The 18,955-nt window shown below is 55.5% G+C and overlaps 1 protein-coding gene across 2 annotated transcripts; it reads right to left on the bottom strand.

Moving 5' to 3' along the window:
• Positions 1-6,428: 6,428 nt before the first annotated feature.
• On the bottom strand, positions 6,429-18,955 carry GPR87 (G protein-coupled receptor 87). Of its 2 annotated transcripts, XM_038145949.1 has the most exons (3): positions 18,471-18,955; positions 8,392-8,524; positions 6,429-7,511 (listed from the first exon to the last, which is right to left on the bottom strand). In XM_038145949.1, exons 2-3 carry the CDS (start codon positions 8,423-8,425, stop codon positions 6,490-6,492), a joined length of 1,056 nt encoding a protein of 351 aa, XP_038001877.1. In that variant the 5' UTR covers positions 8,426-8,524; positions 18,471-18,955; the 3' UTR covers positions 6,429-6,489. The 2 variants fall into 2 exon arrangements, with proteins under 2 accessions (XP_038001877.1, XP_038001879.1); XM_038145951.1 differs by lacking the exons at positions 8,392-8,524; positions 18,471-18,955 and adding an exon at positions 10,941-10,979 and having other exon boundaries at positions 6,429-7,491.

Here is an 18,955-nt window from a genome sequence, read left to right as displayed (position 1 = left end):
GGCTGCCCTGCGGAGCCGGAGCCGGGGCTGCCCTGCGGAGCCGGTGCCGGTGCTGCCCTGCGGAGCCGCTCCCGGGAGCCGGTGCCGGTGCTGCCCTGAGGAGCCGCTCCCGGGAGCCGGTGCCGGTGCTGCCCTGAGGAGCCGCTCCCGGTGCTGCCCTGCGGGGCCGGTGCCGGGGCTGCCCTGCGGAGCCGCTCCCGGTGCTGCCCTGCGGAGCCGGTGCCGGCGCTGCCCCGGCGCGGCCCCGGCGGATGGCGGGGCAGAAAGGGGAAGGGCCGGAGCACGGGGAAGGGCCGGAGCCGGGCCGCGCTCCCCGCCCGCGGCTGGCCCTGCAGCGCCGGGCGGCTCTCGGGAGCGGCGCAAGGGCAGCCGCGCAGCAGCGAGGGGCTGAGCCGCGGGGCTGGAGTCGGCTTTTCCTAAACCGTTCCCAGGGCTGGCTGCGACCTTTGCTGTGACGCGTCCTGCCCCGAGAGCCGCGGCTCCGCGCATGGGAGGGCTTGGACTGCAGCCACGGGCTTGCGTGGTGCCTGCTCGGGCTGGGAGGTGGATTCTGGGGACCCGAGATGGGTCTTTGGTGTTTGGCTGTTTCCTTTCTCTTCTTTTTTTTTGTGCTGTTCTTTTCTTTTAACCTTTAACATCTGCTTGGCTTCATCCCTTCCTATTCCTCCCAAAAGTTTTCTGGGAGGCTTTGAAATCAAGCACAGAATTAGTGGAAATGTATGGTAATAGAGGAGCTAATATCTTCTCTGTGGATGTAGGAAAGGAGTATATTCTGAGAGAGAGCTGAGGTTTGTGGAGATAGATAAATCGAGGTTTAAATGTTTATTTAAAACTGTGAAATAAGTACCTTGTGTACCTTGGAACAAGTAAACGCTTAGTGCAGGACTTGAGCTCTGCTTGACAGGTGTCACCTAAACCCTACAGAAAACACACAATTCCTCAAGGACCTTGCTTCTGTGAGGGCTTTTCTGTGTAGAAGAAGGGCCCAAAGGCACGGGAAAACACATGTAACTTCTCCCTGCGTGTTGCTGCCATATCCACATCCCTTACACGAGGCCACTGTGAGTTACCCTGAACCTCTAGTCCCTTCCTTCCCCCAAGTTTCATTGCATGTCTCTCAGTGCAGTAAGGGGGTATCTTGAGAGGCAGAATTGTCTGCACGTTCTTGCCAGCACTCTTGCCCCTCTCTCGATCCTGAGACTCACAGCCCAAAGCTCTCGTGGTCAGTCCATGGCTTTGGGGTGATGGGTTTGGGCGTTGGCTTTGTTGACAATTTTGTGTTTTCCCCATGGATCAGGCAGAACAAATGGTGCACGAGGCTTCTCAGGTGCTCCCCAGAAGACACCAGTCAGCCAAGCCTTTCCTCGCCTTCCGTGCAGCCTCTGGCCTTTTCTTGAAGCAGGGATGGGAGGAGTGAATCAGATCAGGCTTTGGTTTAAAAGCTCTCTAAGATAGACAGGAGCATGGGAAGCCCCAAAGAGGAGGCAGTGCAGTGCTCTCCAGTGCAAGATGCCAGCCTGTGATGGATTAAATGTTGCAGCACAGATAATTTTTTGCAGCGAGAAGTAAGCAGTTGTCCAGGGCAGAGGATTAAGGGCTTAAGGAGTGGGTGGGGTGCCTGAGCTCTGAGTGCAGCTTCACCCCGCTGGAATGACTCTGGCCAGCAGGGCAAACCCAGGGGTTGCTCTCTCATACAAACATGGGATTTTTCCAGCATGCCAGCCAAACCCAAGCTAAAGGATCTCCAGACATGGCTGCTGTTTCCAAAGGGTTAGAAAGCAACCAGGAGGCCCTGCACTTCACCGTGAACTTCAGGTAGCTGAAGACCAAACTGACAATGTATTTCACCTTCAGCCATGCAAGTCTGCTTCTTCCCCCCGAATCCTAAATTCCCTGCTGCTGGCAGTCTTATTGAGAGAAGCTGTTAACGCTTTGCCTGAGCTGAGGGCCTAAGAAGGGAATCCTTTTGCATGGTCCTGCTGATGGAATTGTGTCCCGGAGCTGGAGGGGGAGAGCACTGCTGGCGTGTCCCCGCAGGTGTGGGGCAGAAGGACTGGGGCTGGTTTGGTTTTCTCCGGGCTGGTGCCAGCCGTGCAGGGAGGGGTGGCAGCCCTGCAGCCTTTGCTGGCAGGAGCGGGGCTGAGGGGTCCTGGCTCGAGCTCTAAGGGCAGGATCTTTGCCAGGTGCAGGGGGTACCTGTGCCCTGTGTCTCACCTGAGCCCTTCCCAGCCCTGCTGACACAGCTGCCAGTGCTTCCAGCCCCACTGAGCACGAAATCATGCAGATCCTAGGGAATCAGTGGCCAGCTCTGGGAGTTGCTAAAAGCAGGATGAACAAAACAAATATTTTTCAGGATAATCCCCCTAGAAGCCAGCTAATTACAAAAGTATTGCAGGACTTCTGGCTGTGTTTTTGCCCTGTCAAATCTGCCAGCAAACGTTTTCTGCTCAGTTTTGTTTGGGTGATGGGTGGGTGCCTGTGCATCCTCGTGGAACAGCCTTCTGAGCCCTCACAAGGCTTTGCCTGGAGCTCCCTCATCACGCCCGTGCCCTCGTCCAGGTGGCACCACTGCTCTCCCACGCTGGTGTTGGGCCTCATGGGGTGGCAGGAGAGGGGTGCTGAGGGAGGGACTGTGCTGGACTGAACCAGAGAATGCTTCATGCGGGATTTGATCAAGTAATTTTCCTTACTTAGTCAAAGCAGGCTTTCCTGCAGGTGGTTCTCTTGTCCGTCTGCCACAGACAGCAGTTTTTCTAGTTGCACATTTGAACTTCAAAGACCATTGACATAATTTTTGCAATTTCCCCCATGTCTCTTTCTCAAAAGACAATTGTGTTTAAAGTACCTCATTTTCTGACTTCAGAGTCATACATTCTAAATCTGCAGCCTTTTCAGGAAATGGGGATATTTTGATTTCCTTTTGTGCAAGATAAACTCTCCTCAAAAACTGCACAAATAACTCCTTTATCTTTCCCACATTTTTCTTTCCTTTTTTTTTTTTTAACCTTTTTCTCTACTGCCTTTTTCTCATCCTTCCACCATTTCTGGTCACAAGGGTAATATCTGGCCACAAGCCTAACATCTGGGTCAACACTGGGCACAGACGAGGACAAAAACCTCATCAAATGGTGCCTCCTCTGGGGAGGTGAGGAGGACAAACCCATCCACCTGCCCCTGCAGTTTTGTGTTGAATTCTCTTCTTTCCCCAGCTAGATGCAAAATTGGGGTACCCTTAATACCTTCGTACCCCTGATGTGTGGGGTGCTGTGGGTGGGACTGCAGTCAGACCTTCTGTTGTTTGAGGGTGCATTTTACAGAACATGTGAGCAGGTAGGGGGTGGATTTGGTCTGCAGAGCATTTCTGGTTGACACAGACCACAAGACCTCCATCCGGGTGGTGCCTGCACCATGGGCTCCACGGCATGCTGAGTTTTACCTTTTCTTCACTGCTTTGTGCTTCCAGCCCTGACCAAGCTGGGGGAGCCTGTCACAGCCACTCTGCTCGTCAGTGCTTTCCCACTGCCTAATCCACCTCGAGAGGCTGCTGGGTGCCAATGCAAACACAGAGTTTTAGAAGTTTTGGGTGGGTTTAGTTTCCTTTTTTAGCATTCCTGTGAAGCTGCGTTGGTATGAAGTCACAGGGAAGGTCATTAGTAGAAAAACCACAGAAGCAGAGTGCAAAATAAATGTGATGACAAAAGTCCTGCACCGGTAGTGATCTGGAGCTGGCTCTGAGCGAGGTTCAAATCACATTTCTGCCACAATAATGCCTTAGCAGGGAGAGCTCTGCCTTGGCTATTCAATCAGAATGTGTAAGATATAATTACATTTGAGTTACAAACACTGTAATGCAAATCTTCCCGAATGCAAAAAATCCCAAATGTTAATGAATTGTTCAGGAATTGCTCCTTGCACTGTTGGGTCAGATCTGCTGTTGTACTTCCACCAGAAAACGGTGTTTCCTCTTAAAAATGGGACTCTGGGACTGCACAGCCACATTTATATCCATGTCTGCCCTGATGTGGCTCCCTGAAAGGGCAGTCACAGGTCAGGGCCTTTCCATACAACTTCCTTGTAGCTTTTTCTTTCAAGAGGAACTCTTAGAGACCAAAATTCCGTGTCAAAACTGGATAAATTAAATAGAGTTATCTGGTATTTGGGGATTGGGATATTGTTGTGCAGTTCCTATTTAGCCCTGGGAAAATCTCCACAAAGAGCATCCTCAGAGAGCTGTCACGTGTGAGTGTGCACCTGGCCAGGTCAGGATTGTCACAGACACACCCTGTCGAGCAGAGCCAGCTGCTCCGGGGGTCACTGCACGGTGCAGTGCTGCCTCGTGGGGGGCAGGCTGCAGTGCAGGGCTGCTCCTGGCTGGCCTGGTGCTGGGGGGCATGGCTGTGCCTCCCCTTCCCAGATTCCACATGGATTTCACGTCTGGGACCCTTCCCAGAAACCACGGATTGCTTCCTCCCTCGGTCCCTGGACAGGGCAGCTCCAGGCTGTGCTTTGGAGGGCATCGTCCCGTCGCCTGAGAGGGCTGCTCTGGGTAACAGGTTTTCTGGGGAAGAGCTCTTAGGAGGGATCAGCAGTAGCGTCTCTCCTAGGAGGAAACGCCATGAAAATCCCTCCCTCGGCTGAAAATTCGTGGTGGTGAGGCGGGTGGCATGCGTGCACCCCATCGAGAGGGCACACAGCACACGGGGGGATGCAGGTGCCCGTCTGGTTGTGTTTGCAGCCCCCCTGCCCTGCCCCGGCCGCTGCCCCCTGCGCCCCCGGCCGCCTCCTCGCCGGCCCTGATGCCCTCTGGCTGGGCACCAGCAGGGATATTGCCCCTGGAGCGGCTCCTGGGGCTTTGCTGGGCTCGTGTGGGAAAGCCCCCGTGCACTGGGAAAGGGTCATTGTGAATTTGGCACGGGAATGGTCAGGCACAATTTAACGAGCCGTGACCCCTCGGTGAATTACGCTTGTGACAGGGAGGCAGAAGCATCAGCCTCGATTTGCTTTAGCCACATAACCCCGAGAGGACAGTCTTTGGTTAGGAATGTTTGCACGCAGAGCTGATCTTCCAGTCCTAAATACTGTCACTCAGTTTCCTCTGGTGCTTGTCAGAATTTAAGCTACGCAACCCAGTCCCCAGACTGGCTCTCTGAATATGGTTTTGTGTGTGCAGGGGCTGCTTGGGGTGCAAGATGGCAGATTTGGTCCCAGAACTTGTCTGCTGTGTGTCAACAGTTTTCTGCGAAGCTGATTGGGAAACAGGGTTTATCTGTGGTATTTTAGCTATTTAAAGTATTTTTATTTAAAGTAGGATAAATACCCAAAGTATTCTGTCTTCCTTTCCAGAAATGTTCTCTCCTGATCATGTAACTGGTTTCATAATACTTGCATTAATCCAAATATTATCATACTTACATTTCAACTTCTTAATTATTCAAAAACCAAAATCTAAACCTAAACCAATAGTGTTAAAAAAATAGAAGAAAGAAACCCCTCTTTCAGTGAAAAGCTTTATGAAAGGTGTTCTCATGCAGAACTTTATCTTGTCATTTGAGTGCTGCATTTTGAGGATTTTCTTGTCAAGGATTTTCTTGGGTTTTTTTTTTTTTTTTTTTTTTGTGTATTAGAAGGAAGGTGTTTCTGTGTTCAGGCGCTGGCCGATGGACTGTTGCCATCTCCTGCCTGTGCAGCTGCACTGCATCCCGGGCTGGCTGCGAGCACAGCCTGCTCAGGGCTCCTTTACCAGCTTGGTTGGTTTTTGTCCCAGCAGGTTTTGCTCTAAACAAATCTGATTTATTCCCCAGCGAGTCCCGGACAGGGTGACCCATGCGAGGGCCCCAGGGTGCAGAGGGCTCAGGGCGAGCACTGGCTGAGGGACACTGGGGCTGGAGGCACAGCGAGCCCTGTGGCACGGAGCCCTGCTGCCCGGGCACACGGGGGTCCTGGGGGGCCCGTGCCACCTCCTGCCCTTCTGCCAGGCCCTGGGGAAGCTGACTGCTCCTGGAGGGTCTGCACCGAGGCCAGAGCCCGTCCTGGCCACAGCCTCCTGCGCTCAGGGCTGCTTGCTGAGCTGAGGCAGCCTTGTGGGGGCTCCGAACCCAGCCAGCCCCAACCCAGCCAGCCCTAACCCAGCCAGCCCTAGCCCAGCCAGCCCCAACCCAGCCAGCCCTAGCCCAGCCAGCCCCAACCCAGCCAGCCCCAACCCAGCCAGCCCCAACCCAGCCAGCCCTAGCCCAGCCAGCCCCAACCCAGCCAGCCCCAACCCAGCCAGCCCCAACCCAGCCAGCCTGCCCACCTGCCACAACAGCCCCCGGAGTGAGCCTGGTCCCCGCGGGGACGGGGTTTGAGGTGGATGTTGGTGAGCTGGCACAGAAAAGCTGAGCGTGCCTGCGCGTCCCTGAGTGAGCTGCCGTGGTCAGATACTTAAAGAGAGATTTTATTTACACGATATACAAGCGCTCTCACAAGGCAGCTCAGCCTCTGCGGGGGCCTTCAGACGTCGGTGTACTCGTGGTAGATGCGCACCTCTGATCTCCTGACGCTCTGGAGGGACCTGATGCTCTCACTCCTGGTTCTCATGTTGGATTTCCTGAACAGCCTTCGTGAGAACGATCGACACATGAAAAAATAAATGATCGGATCCAGGCAGACATTGCACGCGGACAGGAACAGTGTCATTTCCTTACAATAGTACAAGATTCTGTGCGCAGAGTCATCCAAAATTTTGTCCAGATGACTAAAAGTGAAGGGTATTCGGCATAAATGGTAGGGCAAAAAGCAGGTGAAAAACACAGCCACGACAACCCTTATACTCTGGTTGTGCTTCCTCTTTCGGCTGGACGAGCTGATGAACTGCTTGCTGGATTTATAGATGTACCTGGAAATGGCGATGTAACACCCGATCAGCACTATCAGCACCACCACGAACGTGCAGGTGTTGATGTAGATGACAGCCGAGTGCCACTTGACTCCCAGGGGAGACTTCAGCTTCAGGCAGTCGTCCACGTTCCTCCGGGTGGGGTAGCCGTTGGTGAGGATGAGGTTGGGCAGCGCCAGGAACGCCATCACCACCCAGACGCAGGCCGACAGCACCTTGGTGAAGGTGATGCTGTACATCCTGGAGTCCCCGAAGGGCTTCACCACCTTCAGGTAGCGGTCGATGCTGATGAGCCCCAGGAAGACGATGGTGGTGTACATGTTGGCGTAGAACAGCACCGTGCTGTAGCGGCACAGGAAGGAGTTGAAGTGCCACGGGCCCAGCTGCGAGTCCTGGATGATCTTGAAGGGGAACGTCAGCGTCATCAGCAGGTCTGCCACCACGATGTTCTTCAGGTAGAAGATGAAGCTGGTCTTGTTCCTGATGTGGAAGAAGATCCAGACGGCCAGGCCGTTGAGCAGGAGGCTGGCCAGGAAGATGACGAGGTACAGCACGGGCAGCACGATGGTGGTGAACTCGTCCTGCGCCAGGGCGCTGGCGTTGGGCCAGCTGCTGTTCTCGGGGCCGGGGCGGCTGTCTGTGGGGAAACAGCAGGTCAAGTGTGGGGTTGTGTTTAGTTTAATGGTGTGCTCTGCCTCGCCCCTCGAAAATGCACGGTTCATTCCAAGCTGTGATCCTCCCCTGCAGTGTCGTGTGTCTGTACCCCCACTGGCCCAAGTCCTATTCCACACCCGCTTTGAATCTCCCTCTTCAGCTGTTCAGAGGAGACCAGACTCTCTCTTGGCCCCTGTTCTCCCTAGGCTCTCCCTCTCTCCCCCTTCTCCCTCAGAAACCGTGCTGCTCCCAGGGGTGGCACCCCAATAAACCCCCATCTAACCAGCACCCTCAGGAGCCGAGTGGAGCCTCCCTGCCTGCTGCTACCAGCAAACACCCAGCTCAGGGGCCCCGGGGACCCCCAAACGAACAGCAGCAAAGCTCTCTGGTGTGCTACGGAGGGCAGTTTGGAGCTGCCCTCTCTCTGGGCAGCTGGGGCTGCTCGGCTGAACCATAAATCAGAGCTGCGGGTTGTCAGCTCGTGGCTCTCTTGACAGAGAGTGACTTGTGGGCTGAGATGTTTGTCCTGAGACAGGGCTCTGGAGAGACTCCTCAGGCCTATCAAAACTTAGTGAATTTAAGCTTGGTTTACTTAAATGTATTTAAAAGTCACAGTCTCTGGGGGATTTTAAGATTTCAAATGTAAATGTTTGTGAAAAACTCATAAACTCTGCCATAAAGTGGCAGTAGGTTTTGTTTCATGCTGTTTATGCTCTGACCTCGTCTGGTGAGCAAAGCAGGCTGGCCGTGGGGCAGTGCTGACAGCCCGTGCTGCAGAGACTAATTTCTTTCAAATATTGCTAGGAACTGACAGTAATAAAATAAACACTTATCAATCCCTTATATTTCCATTGTTATTTTACCTGGCAGTGTTCCATAGGACAAATTGTACCCCATCCTCTGCGTTGCTGAGGGTTCTCAGCCAGAATGCTCTTCAGGAGTCCCACTGACAGCCGTGGATCTGGGATGCAGCAGGGCCTGTGCCAGGATGATGTTCTGGGGAAAAAAATCCAAATTAAAACCAAAGGAAAATAGAAGAGCCCACCTCCTTGTCCCCTGCATGGAGAGGAGCCCTGTGAAAGGAGCTTCCTCTGGAATTCCCAGTGAAGGGCTGGTGAGGGGGCTGAGGACAGCACAGTGCTTGCGTTGTCAGGTCTTCACTGCCCTCCTCTTGCTCATTTCAGTGACAGATGACTGTGAGTAGATGTTTTTCTTAAACCATCACTCACTTCTTGAAGTAAAAATGTTTTATCCGTAATTACGAGATATGTGTGTATATAACTTCATAGTGTATTCCCCAAACTGGGGTGGAAATGGTGGGAATGACCAGTTCCTGTTCTTTTTTCATAGAAACTGGCACGCAAGGAGCACTGAAACCCATAGGAACTCAGTAACACCATGATGGCATCAGGATGTTTGACACTGCTAAAGGGATTTTGCCAATACCAGTTTGTAAGGCTGTGCTCCAAATTGTTCTTTCCCCAATCAGCATGCAGAGTCAGTAACTTTTCTGGGATTCATTTCTTACTCACAAGTTTTGATAGGAAAACTGGCAAAATGGTTCAGATCTCACAATTCCACAAGACCTGACTGCTCTGATGGGCATGAAGAGAGGGTGGGATTCCTGCAGCTCTTTTGCAGATCAGAGCCTGTTTTAGGGGCCATCCCCACGTAGGAACTGCGTTGTGTGGCACTAGATGGCACCAAAACAAGAAATGGTGTGTGAAAGCATCAGTAAAAAACTTTATTTGGGTATTTTAACCTTTTTATCAGTCTGGCTTCTTGGCTGGCACTGTTTGCTCTGACGGTGACAAGCCTGCCAAAGGTGTTGCAGGTATTTTGTTTCCTGTGTGTCTGAGCAGCAGTAATCCATCATGTTTTGCTGTTGTTGAGGATTTGCAGCTCTCTTTTCTGCCCAGGAGGCAGGGATCAAAAGAGAACGTGATTTTATGAAAAGATGCATATCTAACTCCTTATGTAAATAAGGTGCTTATTTCCCTGCTTTTCTGAGTTTCTTTCAAGTCTGCATAATTCCTGGCCCCTGGAAAACTCCCTGTTCTCAGGCTCTTCAGGCAAGGGCTCTACGAAACCCTCAGTGCAGAGACGTCAGGGAGGTGCTGGGTGGGTGGGACTGGGGGCAGAGCAGAGGGGGCTGCTGTGTCCCTGCTGTAACCCTGGGACTGCTGCAGCATTCCTGGGGCTGGCTCCGTGTGCCGTGGGCTGCACACAGCTGCTGCTGCTCTGGTGTCCTCTGCAGTGTCCCCATCCTTGTGGTGGCTCCCCCAGCGCTGCTGAGTCCTGCCCAGGCTGGAGCCCTGCCTGTGTCCCTGCTCAGGGAAGGTGTGACCCCCTCGGACTGCCCAGGGACACCCAGGCCACGGGAGCCCATCCTGGGAGCTGCCTGCTGCTGTGCAGGCCAGCTAGCACCGAGCCTCCCTGTGTCTTCTTGTTCCTGATGGTTCTGATGTTAGAATGTGCTCCAAAATTATCTCAACAAACCGTGGTTGGAAAAAGAAAGCAGCAAATTCTTCTCCAGTGTAACCTGTGCCAGCTGAGCCTCGGGCTCTGTGCCCTGCCAGCACACCTGAGCTCAGCAGGCTCTGGTGTCTGCAGGGTGGAGGAGAGAGGCTGCCCCTGCGACTGCCTGCCCTCCTGACACGCCAAAGGCTCGCCTGCAGCTCCGAGCTCGAGAGGCCTCAGCAAACAGGTCTGTGCAGAGCTGGGAGCAGGGCTGGTGCGATGGTCCTGCAGCTCAGAGCTGCTGTGTGATGGGAGGTGGGATGCACAACCATGGTCCTGCAGCTCAGAGCTGCTGTGTGATGGGAGGTGGGACGATGGAGGTGGGATGCACAGCCGTGGTCCTGCAGCACAGCTGCTGTGTGATGGAAGGTGGGATGCAGATCCATGGTCCTGCAGCACAGCTGCTGTGTGATGGGAGGTGGGATGCAGAGCCGTGGTCCTGCTGCAGAGCTGGTGGTGTGGCAGAAGGCGGGATGCAGATCCATGGTCCTGCAGCACAGAGCTGCTGTGTGATGGAAGGTGGGATGCAGATCCATGGTCCTGCAGCACAGCTGCTGTGTGATGGAAGGTGGGATGCAGATCCATGGTCCTGCAGCACAGCTGCTGTGTGATGGGAGGTGGGATGCAGAGCCATGGTCCTGCTGCACAGCTGCTGTGTGATGGAAGGTGGGATGCAGATCCATGGTCCTGCAGCACAGCTGCTGTGTGATGGGAGGTGGGATGCAGAGCCATGGTCCTGCTGCACAGCTGCTGTGTGATGGAAGGTGGGATGCAGATCCATGGTCCTGCAGCACAGCTGCTGTGTGATGGGAGGTGGGATGCAGAGCCATGGTCCTGCTGCACAGCTGCTGTGTGATGGAAGGTGGGATGCAGATCCATGGTCCTGCAGCACAGAGCTGGTGGTATGGCAGACGCTGGGATGCAGATCCATGGTCCTGCTGCACAGCTGCTGTGTGATGGAAGGTGGGATGCAGATCCATGGTCCTGCTGCACAGCTGCTGTGTGATGGAAGGTGGGATGCAGAGCCGTGGTCCTGCAGCAGAGCTGCTGTGTGATGGAAGGTGGGATGCAGAGCCGTGGTCCTGCTCAGACTCAGCAGTCCGAAGGTGTTTCCAGAGTTTCTTACCAAAGTCTGTCAGGCTGAGGGGTGCTGGGGTGGCAGAGCACTGAGAGCAGTGTGGCTTCATTATTTACATTCTGGGCGGGGTGATCCAGTGTAGAGCTGGGGTGTCTGTACTCTGTAGCTTCATTCTTTCCAACAAAGCCCGCTATACTGCAGATTCCAGGAGTAGGAACACATTTATTACATGGAGAATTCACTCTTTTTCATGTGTTTCATTGCAACAGGAGATGAAGACTGTGTTCTCTTTGAAGAGCAATTTAGAGTATTTTGTAGATGCCCCCTGACTGTACACTCTAGTTGTGGATTTTTTGCTTGTCTGAATACAGTATTTTCGTGCTCAGCAGGGCTGGCTTTCCTCTCCTTGTCCACTTTTCTGGACATTTTCCTCACCAATTTTATCCTAAGCAGCTGTGTCAGTCTGCTATACAAATATATTCTGCTTGGAAGGCTTTGAAGAGGCACTAGAAGCTGCTTCTTTATCCAGGCAGCTTTGTAAACCAGAATACATTTTACTTCTTGTAGCTTCTGTACTTTGTCCGTGGTTGATGAGATAATCTCTTGCTGCTGATGTGGACGGACTGGTTTATGTGCATGACTGATGTAACTTCAGAGAAGAAGTGAAATAATAGGCTGCATGGCAGCCTTCAGTGTCAGGTGGATGGGGAATGACTGCAGAGTTTTTCTAGTGACTAAGGCTTTAAGTTACCTTCTGGTTTAAAGAAGTTGTATATCCTCAAATCTAACCTTTTTCATCTTATTTAAAATTTTTAGAATTAGAAAACTCTCGCTGCGACCTAGGCCAGCTATTCTAGGTCGTGGGGCTGCAGAGTCTTAAGCAATGTTTTTTATGTGAGCCCATAACTTGTTGATGTCTGCCTCCTTGCCTCTGCTGCGTTCATCACCATAAGGGTGGGCAAAGGCAGGGTGACTGCAGCAATGGACGTGTGAGGCAGGTACTGCACCTGCTGTAGGCTGCCTGCAATGCTCTTCTCTCCTGCTGCCCATCACAACCAAACCTCAGAGCTGTTTGTAAAGATGTAGGGGAAAAAGCACTGGTGCAGGGTAGGAGCAGGCGTGCATGAAGCTGCTGCAGGCAGGCATGAGCCTGTGCCCCTGGTCTCTGTGTCACCCCACACCTGTCCCGTGTCCCCTGAGCCTGCTCCTGTCCCACGCTCCCTGAGCAAGCCTCCATGCTCTGGTTTGCCCTGCCTGCATCTCTTTCTTTGTCTGAGTGCTGTCTCTTGCTCACCACAAGCCTGGTCCCAGTAGACATGGCACTGCCACCTTCCCCTTCCTCGGAGGCTTCTGTCAAAAATGGTCCCTCTCCCTTTGGTGAAGGAATATGTTAATGTGTTGGTAATGCACGGTGGAATAACCTGAAATTCCTGTTTGATCGCTGCCTACCTGGGCGAGTTGCCCTTCTTGCTGTCTTGGGCTGTGCACACTGATGGTTCTGGTGCTTTTGTAGCCCGTACCTCCTGGCGTGGGCTGGGAGCTCCTGGGCTCCCCCGTGCTCTGGAGTGCTGGAGCCCCGAGCAGCCCGTGCTGCTGGCTGAGCATGGGGGTGTCAGACCCAGCACGGGTCCCTTCCTGGGCTGGGAGAGGGTGAGAGCAGCCCCGTGCCCCCCGTGCCCCCCGTCCTGGCAGTGAAGCCACCATGGGCTGGCTCCAAGCGCCAGCCACGCTGCCCTGCTCGAGCAGCCACGCTGCAGAGAGCCTCAAAGGAAGGACTGGGGCACAGCTGTCCCAGCTGAGGCTCATGCTGCCCCTCTCCTTCGTCCTAGCCAGAAACAGGAACCTGCATCTGCTCGGAAAGCTGCTCCAGCATCTGGCACAACACCCCCTTCTGTGTTTCAGGTTCCTCCTCGGGCTTCCCCTCGTGTCCAGCCTGGCTCTCCTCTCACATGTCTCAGGGCAGCATCCTGCCCAGTGCAGCTGGCTTCCCTCTGCCTTGGGCTGCTGCCTCCAGGACCCTGCCCTGCCCTGCCCGTGTGTCCTCAGGAGGGACAGGAAGGGCAGAGGTCGGGCACACCTGACACAAAGGGTCCGGCCCTGCCCGGCCCCGGGCTGGCATCAGCTCGGGCTGCACACGGCAGCAGCCCTCCCTTGGCTCTGTGCTGGGACAGCTGCTGGCAGGGACCAGTGTCCCCAGCCTGGCTCTGCCCTAAAGTCACCCGCGACCCGCAGAGCCCCCACGCAGGCAGCGGCTGGCAGCGCGGGGCAGCGCTCCTCTGAGACAGCGGGGAGTGCCGAGGGTGGCCCCGGGCTGGCGGTGCCAGGGCTGGCTGTCCCTGTGCCTGGCTGTGCCCAGGATGGCTGTGCCAGGGCTGGCTGTCCCTGTGCCTGGCTGTGCCCAGGGTGGCTGTCCCTGGCCTGGCTGTCCCTGTGCCTGGCTGTCCTTGTGCCTGGCTGTGCCCAGGGTGGCTGTGCCTGGCCTGGCTGTCTCTGTGCCTGGCTGTCCCTGGCCTGGCTGTCCCTGGCCTGGCTGTCCCTGTGCCTGGCTGTCCCTGGCCTGGCTGTCCCTGGCCTGGCTGTGCCTGTGCCTGGCTGTCCCTGGCCTGGCTGTCCCTGGCCTGGCTGTCCCCGGTGTCAGGGCAGCCCCTGCGTGTGCTCAGCCTTTACCCGTGCTGCGGCTGAAACCTCACAGTCTGCACCTGTAACTTGTTGCTGTACGCTTGCACTGGGGGTAGCAAAACCCTGGAGTAGGCATTTGATAACACCACCTAGCATGCAACATTCTCATTTTGGGGGAATATGCCCCAGGTTTACAGGATTTCCTCACTATAAATGCTTGGACAAATCTAACTTTCTCAAAGCCACTTTTGGAATATTTTGTCCAAACATAGCCATTATTTTTTCTTCATTTCAAGCAAATGATTATGAACTCTCATGCTCCCTGTGTGAGATAGCTGACCTGAGATGTTGCCCGAGCTAACAAGTTCTTTCTTTTTGCTGTGTTTTGGACTGCTCCTTGCTAGCAGTTCGTGGATTACACTACCTACTGTGAATTGGATTTTCTGAGCAGAGTTTGCAAGGTGTAGTGACTGTTGTTAATTGTTACAGCAAGACTGTTTTTGGGGTGCTTTGCATTCCCTTTCCCCTCGCACAGGCAGGGTAGCTCCCAGGTGATGCTGCTGCATCTTCCTAGCTCTCTGCTGCGGTACTGCCAGCACGGGCACTGGCCAGGGCCAGGGCAGGAGCCCTCAGTGCCCACGGTGAGCGTGCCAGGTGTGCTGGGCTGTGCTCCTGTGTGCAGGAGGGGCTCGGCTGCCAGCCCTGCACGGCCGCCTCTGAGCAGGGGGACTGGGGGGTCGTGGCAAGCTACAGCTGCCCAGCTCCTGGGGACTGCAGTGGCTTCTGCATGAGAAGCTGAGAGCTCTGCCAACAGAGCTGGCCTCACCTGGCAGCAGGTGAGCAGCTGCCCTCCATGCAGGAGAAGCTGGGCTGCAATTGCTGGCTGCTATTTGGAGGGGATAAAAAAAGAGAGAGCTCAGCACAGTGTTTGGCAGAGCTGGTATAATGAATGTTTTCTCAGTAAGGCAGCCTCTAATTAGCAAGGAGGAAAGTAATTCTGGAATGTTTCCTTTGTTTCTTTCTAGAAGATGCTGCTGCTGGTTGTGGCTGCACACACTGCTGGCAGTGGGAGCAGCCTGGGCCCTGCACTGAGCCCTTCCCTGGGCCCCCACCCAGACCCACCAGGCGAGGGGCAGCCCCCGTGCACGACCGGCCAGGGGAGGGTCCCACAGCTCCTGTGCAGGGGAGCAGGGGGTCCTTGGTGCTGCTGCAGGGCGTGGTGCCACGCTGGCAGTGCCATGGCACGGGTGCCTGTGCCATGGAACTGGTGCCATGCCTGTGCCATGTCACTGGTGCCTGTGCCACGGAACTGGTGCCATGTGCCCTGTCACTGGTGCCATGTGCCCTGTCACTGGTGCCTGGTGCCATGGAACTGGTGCCTGGTGCCCTGTCACTGGTGCCATGTGCCCTGTCACTGGTGCCTGTGCCCTGTCACTGGTGCCTGTGCCCTGTCACTGATGCCTGTGCCACGGAACTGGTGCCATGTGCCCTGTCACTGGTGCCTGTGCCCTGTCACTGGTGCCTGTGCCACGGAACTGGTGCCATGTGCCCTGTCACTGGTGCCTGTGCCCTGTCACTGGTGCCTGTGCCCTGTCACTGATGCCTGTGCCACAGAACTGGTGCCATGTGCCCTGTCACTGGTGCCTGTGCCCTGTCACTGGTGACACAGCTGCCACCCTCTGCAGCCCACCAGCAAAGGCCACGGCTGGGGTGGCCAGGCTTGAGTCAGAGGTTTTTACTGAAAAGCTCCTAGGTTTGATTATTAGCACTGCGCAGTGAAAAACATTAGGTAAAAATTTCACTTTTTAAAAGAATAAAGGTGTCTGGGGCACGAACACAGAAATGCAGCTGTGTAATTGGCAGCATTGCAGCTTCATCTGTTGGGCCTGTGTCTGCTGTGCCTCTATCACATCCCTCAGGGGCCACTGTGAGAAAGTATCTTGGGAAACAAAAATAATTATTGGTATGCGCACATAGCCAGTGCCATTTAAGTCTTTCAGTAACTCCAGCCGAACTTTCAGGCATTTTTCTTTTTGCTGAAGCAATTTCTATTGATTTTTTGTACGCAATCCTAATTCCCATCACAGAAGCACCAAGAAATCCTGGTGTGCCCGTGTCAGCTGGTTTCTCTGTGCTCCAGCACATCCTGCTGCCACACCGGGCTGTTTGCTACTCGCAGCAGCACCACTGCTTGGAAGAGGAAGGAAAGGGACTCGGGGATTTCAGGGAGAAGTCCAGCCTGGTGCAACGCTGCTTATCATGCACAGCCCGGAGAGCTCCCTGCCCCTCTCGGGACGGGCAGGCTGCTGGCCCTGGCTCAGCTGTGAGAGCTGCTGCTCCTCCTGCCCCAGCTCCAGGCTGCTTTTGCAGAGGCAGCTCCTGCTGCTGCGGGGAGGGTGACCCAGGCTGATCCAGGACACTCAGCTGCTCCGCATCCGCTGTCCCTCGGCACGCCACTGACATTTCCTTGAGCAAGAGCCAGGAGCAGTGGTTGCTGCAGCACCTCGTGTGGGGTTCACTGCTGGTCAGAAGTGGAAACCCAGCTTCTGGTAATTGACAGTGCAATGCTTGAATTCTTTTAAGATGTTACGGTAATTTTTTCTGTTGGAAAGGATTAATACTGCTGAAATGCAGGAATGGACCTTGCCTCCTTCCTCTAGAGCTGTCCTGGCAGCCCTGGGGCTGGTGTCTGCCACAGCCTGGGCTCCGGTGGAGCTGACAGCGTGCAGAGGGTCAGCAGCTCAGGTGTGTGTCAGGTGTGATTTCACCTGGCCCCAAACTGCTGATGAGACTGCACAGCTGGAGTTCAGCGCTGCAGTCGGAGCACAGGGGGCTCGCCTGGCTTCCTCTGGTGCTCACTGCATCCAAGAGGAGGTTCTTGTGGAGCTTTGCTTTGAGAAGGCGAGCAAGGGACTGGTCACCAAGTGAGGAGAAGGAGCGTTCCCAGTCCCTGGGTCCTGGCTATTCCTGGTGCCTGTCCCCTCCAGGGCTCTGTGCCGGGGCAGTGGAAGGAGCCCGTGGCCTCTGAAGGGCTGCCTTGGTGGGGAGCAGTCTGATCGGTGCCTCGCTGCCCGGTCCCGATCGGCCCCTGGGTGCGCCCCGCTCGGCCACCCTCCCGGGCTCTGCGGGGCCGGGGGGCGCCCGGCCTGGGGCTCTGGAGCCCGGCACGGGGCGAGCAGCGGGGCCGGGCCGGGCTGGGCCGGGCTGGGCCGGGCTGTGCCGTGCCGGGCTGTGCCGTGCCGGGCCGGGCTGGGCTGTGCCGGGCTGGGCTGTGCCGGGCTGGGCTGGGCTGTGCCGGGCTGGGCTGTGCCGGGCTGTGCCGGGCCGGGCTGGGCTGTGCTGCGCTGAGAGTGCCGGCGCTGGGCGAGCTGCGCTCCCTCCTTGCCCCGGGGCTGCGCCAGCCCGGAGGGAGCGGGGCTGGGACACGGGACAGAGCTGGGACAGGGGTGGGCTGGGACACGGGACAGAGCTGGGACAGGGTCTAAGCTGGGACAGGTTCTGGCCTGGGACAGCCCTGGGCAGCGCGGAGGAGCGGGGCTCGCGGCTGATGCTGCCCAAACGCGCTGGTTTTGTGTCGCAGCCCCGGCGCGAACGCACGGTTTGGGTGTGTGAGATCCATCAGTGCACCTGCAGCCCCGCTGCTGTCCCCGCTGCGGTCCCGCTGCCAGGGCTGCCCCGACGCTGCAGGACCAGGAGCGGGGAGGCAGGAGCGGGGAGGCAGGCGCGGGGAGAGGCAGAAGCAGGAGGCAGGAGCGGGGAGAGGCAGGAGCGGGAGGCAGGAGCGGCTCTGCGGCGCCCCGGGGCTGCTGCCCACCCGCAGGACAGCGGGGGAAGCTTCTCCCAGCCAGAAAGTCCTGGCGGCTTCCAAGCTCAGGGCCAGCGCCTGCGAGTGAATCAGCGGCACCAGCCAAAGGCTGCCTGGGTTTCCTGGTTTCCCTTTCTAGAGAGGGTTGCAGAATTCTTTAAAAAGATGGGAAGAAGTGTGAAGTGCTGCCAGTTTCCAGACGGAGCACCCAGGAGTGTCTGCAGGCCCCACAGCGCACAAACAAGCGACTTTTAACAAACCCTGGAATCGCCCTGCTGCTCCCAGTGCTCCCTAACCGAGAACAACCTTTCCAATGTGAAATCTCACTAAAAGACAGAGGTTTTTGCAAGCACCTAGATATTTCCCAAGCTGTGAGACTCATCAGATCTAGTCTGCTCATTCAGAGCTATGTGGTTTTTCCAGTGAACCTGACAAGTTTTAACATGACTTGAGCGAAGTACGAAGGAAGAGAACATTTATTCTCTTCATATAGTGAAGAGAGCTCAAGTTCGCTTTTCTGTACGGAAAGAGGTGAAAGGGAATGTAGCACAAACCCTTTTGAAGCAAATTCGGATACTGTAGCTGCTGAATCTTACTTTATATGAGTTAAGCTCTGTCAGGAAGCGAGTTACTGAAACAATGGACCCACCTGCACTTCGAGTACCTTAGAAGGAAGGGTTAGTAGAAACCGAACTTTTTTTCCAGCATGAATGCTATGTATGAGTGAATAAAAGGCTGGTAAAGGCATGCCATTATGAGACCTTCCACGCTCTGAATTGATCCCACACTCAGTTCACGGTTCCAAGTCTGTTTTTCAGCAGCTATATCTGACTCCTGTTTATCCAGCTGGGGTGAGGAAGTGCTAGCAGATTCGCTGAACAGCTTATCGAATGCTTTTCGGATGGTCAGAGCTCACTTACCTGTCAGCATCGTCCGCCCGTCTCGGAGCTGCATCCCCAGCGTGCCTCAGCCTCCCGCAGAACGCCCCTCGGAGCTACAGTGGGCAGGAGAGGATCTCCTGGCAGAGGGCAGCTGAGCCAGCCATGTCTGGCAGGAGGGTTTTTGGGCTTCCGATGGCTTTTTTTTTGGTGATACCTGATCAGAGAGTCAAAATTCCCCCGGCCAGGAGCAACTGGAGCAACTGGCTTTCTCATTCCTGGGAATGACTCACATGCCAGGGTAGGTGAGCGCGCTCCCGCTCACTTCCTGGCTCCAGAGCAGCTGGGGCGCCCGGGACGCAGACAGTGATTCACCTGGGAGGTGGGTTCGTGCTGGGGAAGGCTGCAGAGCCTGCGGGGTGCTCACTGCTGCCCTGCCTCTGCCTCCCGGGCCACGCAGCGTCTGCAGCGTGCCTCTGATTTAATGTCAGCCTGAAAAATCTGGTGCTGGATGGATGAAAATATCT

This window comes from Motacilla alba, chromosome 9 (assembly GCF_015832195.1).
Source record: "Motacilla alba alba isolate MOTALB_02 chromosome 9, Motacilla_alba_V1.0_pri, whole genome shotgun sequence".
NCBI classification, from domain to species: Eukaryota; Metazoa; Chordata; class Aves; order Passeriformes; family Motacillidae; genus Motacilla; species Motacilla alba.
The sequence above is the reverse complement of the archived record's forward strand: the minus strand, read 5'-3'. Positions and strand labels throughout refer to the sequence as shown.